This window comes from Oncorhynchus masou, chromosome 24 (assembly GCF_036934945.1).
Source record: "Oncorhynchus masou masou isolate Uvic2021 chromosome 24, UVic_Omas_1.1, whole genome shotgun sequence".
NCBI classification, from domain to species: Eukaryota; Metazoa; Chordata; class Actinopteri; order Salmoniformes; family Salmonidae; genus Oncorhynchus; species Oncorhynchus masou.
Window position 1 is genome coordinate 67162844 of NC_088235.1, and position 12182 is coordinate 67175025.

General features: G+C 43.5%; 1 protein-coding gene across 2 annotated transcripts in view; it reads right to left on the bottom strand.

Moving 5' to 3' along the window:
- Window positions 1–5534: 5534 nt before the first annotated feature.
- LOC135512521 (vinculin-like) overlaps window positions 5535–12182 on the bottom strand; it is a 55958-nt gene continuing 49310 nt past the window's right edge. The window contains exons 13-23 of one of the 2 annotated variants that reach the window (XM_064934628.1): window positions 11819–11947; window positions 11569–11718; window positions 11381–11489; window positions 10926–11228; window positions 10709–10833; window positions 10341–10541; window positions 10048–10056; window positions 9017–9187; window positions 7931–8134; window positions 7744–7848; window positions 5535–6359 (exon numbers count right to left, since the gene is read on the bottom strand). In XM_064934628.1, coding sequence (XP_064790700.1) covers window positions 6213–6359; window positions 7744–7848; window positions 7931–8134; window positions 9017–9187; window positions 10048–10056; window positions 10341–10541; window positions 10709–10833; window positions 10926–11228; window positions 11381–11489; window positions 11569–11718; window positions 11819–11947 — 1653 coding nt within the window. In that variant the 3' untranslated portion in view covers window positions 5535–6212. The remainder of the gene's footprint in view (window positions 6360–7743; window positions 7849–7930; window positions 8135–9016; window positions 9188–10047; window positions 10057–10340; window positions 10542–10708; window positions 10834–10925; window positions 11229–11380; window positions 11490–11568; window positions 11719–11818; window positions 11948–12182) is intronic. The other variant, XM_064934629.1, reaches the window with a different exon arrangement.

Here is a 12182-nt window from a genome sequence, read left to right on the forward strand (position 1 = left end):
CAGAGTGGCCTTTTATTGTCCCCAGCACAAGGTCCACCTGTGTAATGATCATGTTTAATCACGAGCAGGGTTGTAAACAAATTTGTGCACAACATTTGAGAGAAATATGTGCTTTATGTGTATGGAACATTTCTGGGATCTTTTGTTTCAGCTCATGAAATATGGGACCTACACATTTGCGTTTTATATTTTTCTTCAGTGTACTCACTTAGAAAGAAAATTACTCCAGTCAGTTCATATTTGGCAAAACACAACCTGAAGCAAATGCATCCAAATAAAATTGTATTGGTCACATACACGTGTTTAGCAGATGTTATTTTAGGTGTCGCGAAATGCTTGTTTCTAGCTCTGACAGTGCAGTAATAGCTAGAAATTTCACAACATATACCCAATACACACAAATCTAAGTAAAGGAATAGAATTAAGAATATATAAATATATGGACGAGCAATGTCAGAGTGGCATAGACTAAGATACAGTAGAATAGAATACAGTATATACATATGAGATGAGTAATGCAAAATATGTAAACATTATTGAAGTGACTAGTGTTCCATTTATTAAAGTGTCCAGGGATTTCAAGTCTATGTACACTACTGTTCAAAAGCTTGGGATCACTTAGAAATGTCCTTGTTTTTGAAGAGCCACAGATGATGCACTCTCTATTGCACTCCACATTGTCCTTTCCCACCTGGACAAAAGGAACACCTATGTGAGAATGCTATTCATTGACTACAGCTCAGTGTTCACCATAGTGCCCTCAAAGCTCATCACTAAGCTAAGGACCCTTGGACTAAACACCTCCCTCTGCAACTGGATCCTGGACTTCCTGACAGGCCGCCCCCAGGTGGTAAGGGTAACAACACACACGCCACACTGATTCTCAACACAGGGGCCCCTTAGGGGTGCGTGCTCAAGCCCCTCCTGTACTACCTGTTCACTCATGACTGCATAGCCAGGCACGACTCCAACAGCATCATTAAGTTTGCCGATGACACAACAGTACGTCTGATCACCGACGAGACAGCCTTAAGGGAGGAGGTCAGAGACCTGGCCATGATCAAGACAAAGGAAATGATTGTGGACTACAGGAAAAGGAGGACCGAGCATGCCTCCATTCTCATTGACCGGGCTGTAGTGGAGCAGGTTGAGAGCTTCAAGTTCCTTGGTGTCCACATCACCAACAAACTCATGGTCCAAACACTCCAGACAGTCAAGAAGAGGGCACGACAACGCCTATTCCCCCTCAGGAGACCCAAAAGATTTGGCATGGGTCCTCAGACCCTCAAAGTTCTACAGCTGCACCATCGAGAGCATCTTAACTGGTTCTATCACTGCCTGGTATGGCAATTGCTTGGCGTCCGACCTATAGAGGGTAGTTCGTACGGCCCAGTACATCACTGGGGCCAAGCTTCCTGCCAAGCAGGACCTCTATACCAGGCGGTGTCAGAGAAAGGCCATAAAAATTGTCAAAGACTTAAGACACCCTAGTCATAGACTGTTCTCTCTGCTACTGCACGGCAAGCGGTACCGGAGCTAGTCTAGGTCCAAAAGGCTTCTTAACAGCTTCTATAAGAAGCTTTTTAACAGCCAAACTATAAGACTCCTGAACAGCTAATCAAATGTCTACCCATCAAATGTCTACCCATATTTGCATTGACCCCCCCACCCCCGTACGTTGCTGCCCCGTACTCTGTTTATTATCTAAGCATAGTCACTTTTTTTACCTACATGTACAAGAATTTCACTAAGGTGTTGTTGTATTCGGCGCATGTGACAAATAAAATGTGATTTGATTTATAAGGAAGTCAGTCAATTGAAATAAATTCATTAGGCCCTAATCTATGGATTTCACGACTGGGACTACAGATATGTATCTCTTGGTCACAGATACCTCTAAAAAATTGTTGGATCAGAAAACCAGTCAGTATCTGTTGTGATCCCCATTTGTCTCATGCAGCGTGACAAATCTCCTTCGCATAGAGTTGATCAGACTGTTAATTGTGGCCTGTGGAATGTTCTTCCACTCCTCTACAATGGCTGCGAAGTTGCTGGATATTGGCGGGACTGGCACACACTGTCTTACACGTCAATCCAGAGCATCTCAAACATGCTCAATGGGTGACATGTCTAGTGAGTGTGCAGGCCATGGAAGAACTGGGACTGGGATTTTCAGCTTCCAGGAATTGTGTACAGATCCTTGCTACATGGGGCATTGCATTATTATGCTGAAACGAGGTGATTGCGGTGGATGAATGGCACATTTTAGTGTCCCCCAGCACAAGGTGCACCTGTGTAATGATCATGCTGTTTAATCAGTTTCTTGATATGCCATGTCAGGTGGATGGATTATCCTGGCTAAGGTGAAATGATCACTAACAGGGAAATAAACTAATTTGTGCACACAATTTTAGAGAAATAAGCTTTTTGTGTGTAAGGAAAATTTCACTACCATGGTGCATTTATATTTTTTTCAGTATACTTAACTTTTTACCACTTTAATACATAATTTAATTTGTTCCAATACTTTTGATCCCCTAAAATTAGGGGACAATGGTACAGAAGTGCTGTATTTTGTAAGCGGTTTATCTGATATGGATGAAAATACCCTTAAATTAAAGGGTCTACACCTTAACCTCCTTAGTCATTGTATCATTTCAAATCCAAAGTACTGGAGTACTTGATCTCACTCTAATTCCATTTTGGCATTATGCAATATTGTGTCTAGGCCAGAGAAAAAAATGTATTTTAGCAATTTTAAATTCAGGCTGTAACAACAATGAGGAAAAAGTCAAGGGATGTGAATACTTTCTGGAGGCACTGTAGATGTAATATATAAATGAAAGACAAAATATATTTTAATGTTGTTTTCTTTATTATTCCAAGGCACAATACAATGTATGTGTTGGCAGGCTGTCTGACAGTGTTTTATACGTACATTCACAGAATACACACCCTGTGCACACAACACACCTAAACATGGACAGGGGGCTCAGTGACTACATGCTCAATATGTAACCATAATAACATAAAGAAAGCTTGCTAACAAGTGGGGTATTCCAGATATCGGGACTATCAAGTTAGCCACCAAACTTTAATAAACAGTCACATTTCTCAAAAACATTAAGATATTTCAAGCAATTTTGGAAAGTTAGCTGGCTAAAAATAAAATTCTACATTTTTAGAACTGCCACCTGTACTGTACCAGCATAAACCACAGTATTGACAGCCTTAAACCCAGCTTGTAGACTGCTTTACCCTAAGCAGTACTGTGGTGCTTTACCGGCCTTAACCATTACAGCTTAATACCAATACTTACATGCGCACACACACATAAACATATATCACAGACAAACACATTCACACTGATAGAGCAGGTGGACAGGATGTGTAACTGTAAAGAATGGCTTTAGTGTTCACTCATGAAAAAGTACCAAACTAACAGTTCAACTGTTACATGGAACATACAGAAAATAATAATCTAATCAGTGTCACAATCACACTGCAAAAGAATCTTATTTAATTGTCTATTTGAACTCCAGAAAACAAGGTTCTAATAAACTTGAGTACATTCAGTATTTTTTAACTTGATCTTTACATCTGCATTAATTGTGCTTTTAAGTATGTCAAAAAGTCCTATCATACATACACTACATGACCAAAAGTATATGGACACCTGCTCATCAAACATCTCATTCGAAAATCATGGGCATTAATATGGAGTTGGTCCCCCCTTTGATGCTATAACAGCCACCACTCTTCTGGGAAGGCTTTCCTCTAGATGTTGGAACATTGCTGCGGGGACTTGCTTCCATTCAGCCGCAAGAGCATGCATGAGTGAGGTCGGGCACTGATATTGGCTGATTAGGCCTGGCTCGCAGTTGGCATTCCAATTCATGCCAAAGGTGTCCGATGGGGTCAAGTTCTTCCACACCGATCTCGACAAACCATTTCTGTATAGACCTTGCTTTGTGCATGGGAGCATTGTCATTCTGAAACAGGAAAGGGCCTTCTACAAACTGTTGCCACAAAGTTGGAAGCACAGAATCGTCTAGAATGTCATTGAATACTGTAGCATTAAGACTTCCTTTCACTGGAATTAAGGGGCCGAGCCCGAACCTTGAAAAACTTCCCCAGACCATTATTCCTCCTCCACCAATCTTTACAGTTGATACTATGCATTGGGGCATGTAGCTCTTTCTTGGGAAACAGCAAACCCAGATTCGGCCATCAAGACTGCCAGATGGTGAAGCGTGATTCATCACTCCAGAGAACGCGTTTCCACTGCTCCAGAGTCCAATGGCGGAAAGCTTTACACCACTCCAGTCGACACTTGGCATTGCACATGGTGATCTTAGGCTTGTGTGCGGCTGCTCGGCCATGGAAACCCATTTCATGAAGCTCCCGACTAACAGTTCTTGTGCTGACGATGCTTCCAGAGGAAGTTTAGAACTCGGTAATGAGTGTTGCAACCGAGGACAGACAATTTTTACGCGCTTTGGCACTCTGTGTTACCGTTCTGTGAGCTTGTGTGGCCTACCATTGAGCCTTTGTTGCTCCTAGACGCTTCCACTTCACAATAGCAGCACTTACTGTTGACCGTGGCAGCTCTAGCAGGGCAAAAATTTGATGAACTGACTTGTTGGAAAGGTGGCATCCTATGACGGTGCCACGTTGAAAGTCACTGATCTCTTCAGTAAGGCCATTCTACTGCCATCGTTTGTCTCTGGAGATTGCATGATTGTGTGCTCGATTTTATACACCTGCCAGCAACGGGTGTGGCTGAAATAACCAAACCCACTAATTTGAAGGGGTGTCCACATACTTTTGTATATACACTATTGTTCAAAAGTTTGGAGTCACTTAGAAATGTCCTCGTTTTTGAAAGAAAAGCACATTTTTTGTCCATTTAAAATAACATCAAATGGATCAGAAATACAGTTAAGACACGTTGTAAACGACTATTGTAGCTGGAAACGGCAGATTTTTTTTGTGGAATATTGACATAGGCGTTCAGAGGCCCATTATCAGCAACCATCTAATGGCACGTTGTGTTCGCTAATCCAAGTTTATCATTTTAAAAAGGCTAATTGATCATTAGAAAACGCTTTTGCAATTATGTTAGCACAGCTGAAAACTGTTGTGCTGATTAAGGAATCAATAAAACTGGCCTTAAGTCTGGCCTTAAGCAATAAGACTGACGAGTTTCAGAAGAAAGTTTTGTTTCTAGCCATTTTGAGCCTGTAATCAAACTCACACATGCTGATGCTCAACTAGTCTAATGAAGGCCAGTTTTATTGCTTCTTTAAATCAGCACAACAGTTTTCAGCTGTGCTTACATAATTGCAAAAGGGTTTTCTAATATCAATTAGCATTTTTAAAATGATAAACTTGGATTAGCTAACAATGTGCCATTGGAACACAGGAGTGATGGTTTCTGATAATGGGCCTCTGTACGCCTATGTAGATATTCCATTAAAATAAATCTGCCGTTTTTTTAGCTACAATAGTCATTTAAAACATTAACAATGTCAACATTGTATTTCTGATCAATTTAATGTTATGTTAATTGGCAAAATTTCTAAGTGACTCCAAACTTTCCAACGGTAGTGTATAGTGTATGTTCATATACAGTGGTGTAAAACAAAAGTCTTTGGTGATGTTTGTGACATGTCAAATAAAATTCAGTAAAAACACAGGAAGCATCTCTTGAGCACCAACCAACACGCCAGCCTGACAGCTTCCAGAAGTCAATAAATAGCATATCACTCACTTCATATCATATTAACATCATACAAACAAAGCTGTCACTGTACGTCACATGCTATTCCCTATGTAGTGCTCTACTTTTGATCAGGACCCATAGGGCTGTAGTCAAAAGTAGTGCGCTATATAGGGAATAGGGTGGCATTTAGAACCCATTCATTGTGTACCAGTGGTTGAAGTGGGCCGGTGACATTCATTTAGAATGGGACAGGTAAAAAAAGAAGTCACCATGTTTAGAAAATATAAAAACTCTTCATGCTAAAAATATATATTGAAGCTGTTGTCCTACATAATAACATGGTAACGGATAAATTGAACTTTGGAGCTAACAACTCAAACTTATTTCAACAGGGGTGTTGTTAAGTGTACTCTACTAACTACACATACAGAGTATGCCGTAAAACTACACCTGTTTGTTTGTGTGTGTGTGTTGGCACCAGCCTGTGTTACTGGTACCAGGGGGTCTTGCGGACCCAGCGCAGGGTGAAGCCTGCATCGGTGCGGATCTTGATTGAAGCAGCCTCGGCCTCTCTCACGGTCTCCTTGACTGACTGCATCAGGTTCTGGGCATTATGGACCAGCATCTCTGTAGCCTGGATGTTGGAGGGAGAGAGTGAGAGAGAGGTTAATCACTGTGGCCATTGGGGGAGCAAGGGAGTTGAAACAGGTTTGAAAATATATAGAGTGCCTTCAGAAAGTATTCAGACCCTTGACTTTTTCCACATTTTGTTAGGTTACAGCCTTATTCTAATATCTATTAAATTGTTTTTATCCTCTACACACAATACCCCATAATTACATAGCAAAAATAGGTTTTTAGGCATTTTTGCTCATTTTTATATATATTTTTATATATATATATATTTATATAAGTATTCAGACCCTTTACTCAATACTTTGTTGAAGCAGCAAATACAGCCTCGAGTCTTGGGTATGTCCGGGCTCTGGCTGGGCCACTCAAGGACATTCAGGGACTTGTCCCGAAGCCAGTCCTACATTGTCTCGTTGTCCTGTTGGAAGGTGAACTTTCCTCCCCAGTCTGACATGAACGCTCTGGAGCAGGTTTTCATCAAGGATCTCTCAGTACTTTGCTCTGTTCATATTTCCTTCGATCCTGACTAGTCTCCCAGTCCCTGCTGCTGAAAAACATCCCCACAGCATGATGCTGCCACCACCATGCTTGTTGATGGTGCCAGGTTTCCTCCAGACATAATGCCTGGCATTCAGGCCAAAGAGTTGGATCTTGGTTACATCAGACCAGATAATCTTGTTTCTCATGGTCTGAGAGTCTTTAGGTTCCATTTGGCAAACTCCAAGCGGGTTGTCATTTGCCTTTTACTGAGGAGTGGCTTCTAGCCTGATTGGTGGAGTGCCCCAGAGATAGTTGTCCTTCTGGAAGGTTCTCACATCTCCACAGAGGAACTCTAGAGCTCTGTCAGAGTGACCATCGGGTTCTTGGTCACTTCCCTGACTAAGGTCCTTCTCCCCCGATTGCTCAGTTTGGCAGGGTGGCCAAACTGTCTTTGTGGTTCCAAACTTCTTCCATTTAAGAATGATGGAGGGCATTGTGTTTTTGGGGACATTCGAGGCTGCATACATTTGTTGGTACTCTTCCCCAGATCTGTGCCTCGACACAATCCTTCATGGCTTGGTTTTTGCTCTGACATGCACTGTCAACTGTGGAACCTTGTATAGTGTGTGTGCCTTTCCAAATCATATCCAATCAATTGAATATTCCACAGGTGGACTCCAATTAAGTTGTAGAAACATCAAAGGATGATCAATGGAAACAGGGTGCACCTGAGCTCAATTTCAAGTTTCATAGCAAGCTGTCTGAATACTTATGTAAATAAGGTATTTCTGTTTTTTACTTTTAATACATTTTATTTTTAAATTGAAAAACCTGTTTTCGTTTTGTCAGTATGAGGTATTGTGTGTAGATTGCTGAGGATTTTTTTTCTTAATTTTCTCTCTCACTTGTTCAGACTCCTCCTCGCTGATATTGGTTCGTCCCAGCATTGTGGCTTTGACTGTTGACAGGATCTTCAGCTGAGTACTGATGGTGGGAATACGCTCACACACCTGGATACAAACAGCATGTTACAGTACACCCCCTGAGTGACTGTGCGTGTAGGTGCGTGTTTGTATGTGCGTGCTTGAGTACCTGCAGCAGGTTGGTTCTGATGCGTCGGTCAGTACACTGCTTGGCCACCTCTTTGGCCAACCTGGTGACCTCATCCGAGGCTTTGGCAATGTCTTTAGCACACTGGATCATAGCCCGCTTATTACCGCTGCCGCCACGTACTAACCGGGACATCTCAGCCATCAGCAACGCCATCCTCTTGGCCGCCGCAATGATGTCATTTCCCTGTGGAGGAAGGGGGAAGGGTGTGATGGGGGAGATTGGGGGGAGGGACAATGGGAAAGAGGGAGTTAGTATTGTGGATGGGTGGGGTACTCCTGAATGCATCTGATGTGTTTCACGTTCCACATCTCCATGCCTCTGTGTTAGTCTTTCATACATGTATGTTCTCAGACATTGATCTTCAATGGTTGACGGTCATGTGTAATGAAAATGTGTAGTCCAAAAGTTAGTTTTCTTGAGCTTGATTTAGAATGTTTTACAACACTCAGGCATGCACGTTCACACACACTCACATACATCGCCGATAGCTTATACCATGTGATGATGGTCAGGTGGAGGTTAATATTTATCATCAGGCAAAGCAAGAAGTGTCATCCTACCAACAGCAGGCAGCTAGGAACACTACATCACCCCAGAGAAAGTATTGAGAAACTGTCATCCTTGGCTTCACAGGTTGGACAAAGGCAGGGTCAGAGTGTCTGGCTCCTCCTCTAAACCACTTAGTTACCCAAGGGAGGGACTTGAGAAGCCAGTATCAGTTTATCCATCAGGTGCAACAAAGGTGCCATTCCAACAACAATCCTCACAGGCAACCTTAACCCCAACAACGCAATATAAACACAACTGTGTGTCAACTAAGTGTCCAGGAGTAATGCAGCAGCCATAGCTGATTGGATGTCCCCATGGTTACAGCAGGATGCAGAGCCGAGAGTTTCCATAGTAGCGGTGCAGATGGGATGCAGTCAGGACGTAGTCTACACCTTTCTGAAAACGTAATCCTAGTAAATTACAAGTTCTCCTAGTAACAGTACATTACTTGTTCCCATAGTAACAGTAAGTTACTTTTTCAACAGCAGGATGCAGAGGGGATGCAGTGGCCAGTACCTTGCTGGACCACTTGCGCGCCTCCTGATGAAGCGATTGTGCGGCGGCTAGGATGGGTTGATTTACGGCATTGCCATTAGACGGCATCATTAACAGCTCTGGCTCATAGTCATCCTCACCGTCAGTAAACTCGTCTTCATCATCTACCTCTACACCCTCCTCTTCCTCAGGCTGGGGGTGGGTGAGGAGAGGAGGGGAGTGGAGTAGGAGGGACAGGGTGAGGAGAGAGGCAGAGGGACGAGGAGAGTGATAAAATGGGAGGCAGCATGTAGAAAGTAGAGCGTTAGTATGACAGGCACTGAATGGAGAGAAGGACAAGAGGAAGTCTACAGTCGGCACGAAGAGGAATGAGAGAATGGAGGGGAAAAAGCGAGAGAAGAGAGAAAGAAGAGAGGAGAAGAGGCAGACAGTTCTATCAGGGAGGAGAGTGGAGGGGAAGGAGGAGTTGGGCTAGACAGGTAGCAATGAGGAGTGCTGTGGTAGGGGGAGAGGGAGTCAGCCTGGGCTACAGTGTTCATTTAGATACAGGTACAAAATGATTCTATAATTGTTTCAATGTTGTGTAGCAGACAGAAACCAAACCCATATTGACTCTGACAGAGAGAGAATTGTGTTTTTGTCCTACTCTGTAAGACTGTTCTGTTCTAGTCCTCTTGTTTAGGGTTAAATAATTCCCGTGACTTTTCCCAAAATTCCCAGGTTTTCCGGAATCAGAAAGGAATAAGCAAGAAATACGGAATTCTACAATTTCTGGAAAATCTGAGAATTTTTGGAATTTTTAGTAAAGTTAAGGGAATTTTGCAACAGACACCTTTCTTAGATGACAGTTTCCAGTTTTCGTCTGAAATTGGAATCAGCTCCCAGATCTCCATATTTCAGCAACACAGCTGTGTTGGAGAAATCCCTTTATTGCACAACTCAGAGTAGAGACACACAGGACATCAGAGAACCGCGTCTGTCATACCCAACCACTCCACATGTCTCCTATATCATAACCATAACCCCTCCATAACTCTCCTATTTGTCATAACCAATCCTTCCTCTGTAGATATTAATACAGTAGCTGAAGTAAAACTCTGCACCAAACCCAATAGATTACATTACCACTGGAACTAAGCCTGCATTACCACAGTAATACCACTGGTAGGGCCTACTAGCACAGCTAAACCGTATACAGTAGGTCTACTCCTGTCTGAGAAATGCATGAACACCTGCACTAACACACATACACACTAGCACCTACTTACAGCTGCACTAAAGCTAATGGCTAGCACCCTAACACCAGAGCAGTGTATGTATAGTGTGTGTGTGTGTTTGTGCTGACCTTGCTGGACCACTTGCGTGCCTCATCGTGTAGTTGCCTAGCAGCCACCATCATGGGCTCACTGAGCAGCTCTCCTGCCTTCTGCTCTGGAAAGTCTTCATCTTTGTCTCTCTCTTTCTCCTCTGGTGGTGGGGGGCGGGGTGGGGGCACCTCTCCCTCTGGTAGGGGGGGCTTAGGCGGGGCCTGCTCCTGATCACTCACCTGGAGGGGACAGACAGACAGACGGACGGACAGAAAGACGGTTGGACGGACGGAGAGATGTAGGCCCCCTCTAAGCCCCAGATAGCATTGTTTTTCTTGTTTTAATTAACAATGCCTGAAACAGTTCAAGAGTTTGTGTAACACTGTGTGTGTGTGTTTGTACTCACGTGTAGCTTGTCTAGGTCTGGGGGTGGAGGGGGGAAGTCTGGTTCCGGGAGGCTGAAGGCTTCTCTAACCTTCCCAACAGCCATCAGAATTCTGAGGCAAGAATCTAAAAAGGCCTTCTGAAGGGCTGAGTGGGAGAGTATGGGCATGAATTACAGTCAAATTCTGTACATACAAGTGGCAGAAACAAGGCATATATGTGTGCGTGCGTGTAAATACCTGGGTACTGTATATTTCCGGCAACAGCCTTAGCGTCTATAACCATAGGTGATATAGTGTGGCTAAGTATATCTGATGCACGTTTCACTGCTTCTCTGAACCATGGGTCCTCTGAGTTCTCCACCTCTCTCTTCGCTACCAGAAGTACGCGATTGGCTCGCCGAGCTATGCTGGTCGCCCCGGCAACTAGCATCTGCGGCTGTACATTCGCTATGGCGACACGACACTTATCGATGTCCTTCTTTATCGCCTCCTCAGACGCATCCAGCAGAGACTTGGTGTCTATGGCTTCATCCACCAAACCTGCACACAGACACACAAAGAGACATGAGGAAGAGTGAAACATACAGTATACAGCCTTCAGAAATCTTTTGCTGTGTGTCCATGTGTGTGTGTGTGTGTGTGTGTGGTTGCGGTTGCATATGCATGCAGGCATGCGAGTGTGTGTGTGTTACCAGTGAGTTTCTCTACATTGTCGATCCACTGGTTCTTCATGGTGTCAAAGTGTTCGTAGGCCGCCTGGTTACCTGGATTCTTCAACAGGATACGAGCTGCGGAGGTCACCTGAACACACACTCATAATCAACATCACTGTTGTGTCTATCTAAATACTAAGTCCGTAGACACACACACACACACGTACCTGTGGAGTGAGTTCTCTGGTGTGTTTAACGGTAGCCTGTATTCCCTCAACTGTGTTTTTATTAGCTGATCCCACGGCCGCCGCCTTCTCCGCTGTTGCGCCCAGGCGACCCGCATGGGCCTCAAAGTTACCAGCACGCTCATCAAACACCTGCAACACACACAAATTAGCCTCTACAAACACTGACCATAACGCAACACAACGTTGTAGAAAGGAAATATACAAATATAGACATACACACAGACAGTACCTCCTCTCTGTGCGGGGCCTCTGGGGGGGCAGTCGCAGACACAGCCAGTAGTTTAATGGGGGTGGTGGTGTCACTGAACACATCGGATACTTCCTGGGTCATGACTTCCTGCATACGACCCTTCAAGTCCTGACAGACATACAGCATGGATATTTATATCAGTACATGTTTTTTACATTATGTCTAATGTACAGTCGTGGCCAAAATTTTTGAGAATGACACAAATATACATTTTCACAAAGTTTGCTGCTCTAGTGTCTTTAGATATTTTTGTCAGATGTTACTATGGAATACTGAAGTATAATTACAAGCATTTCATAGGTGTCAAAGGCTTTAATAGAGTCAATATTTGCAGTGTTGACCC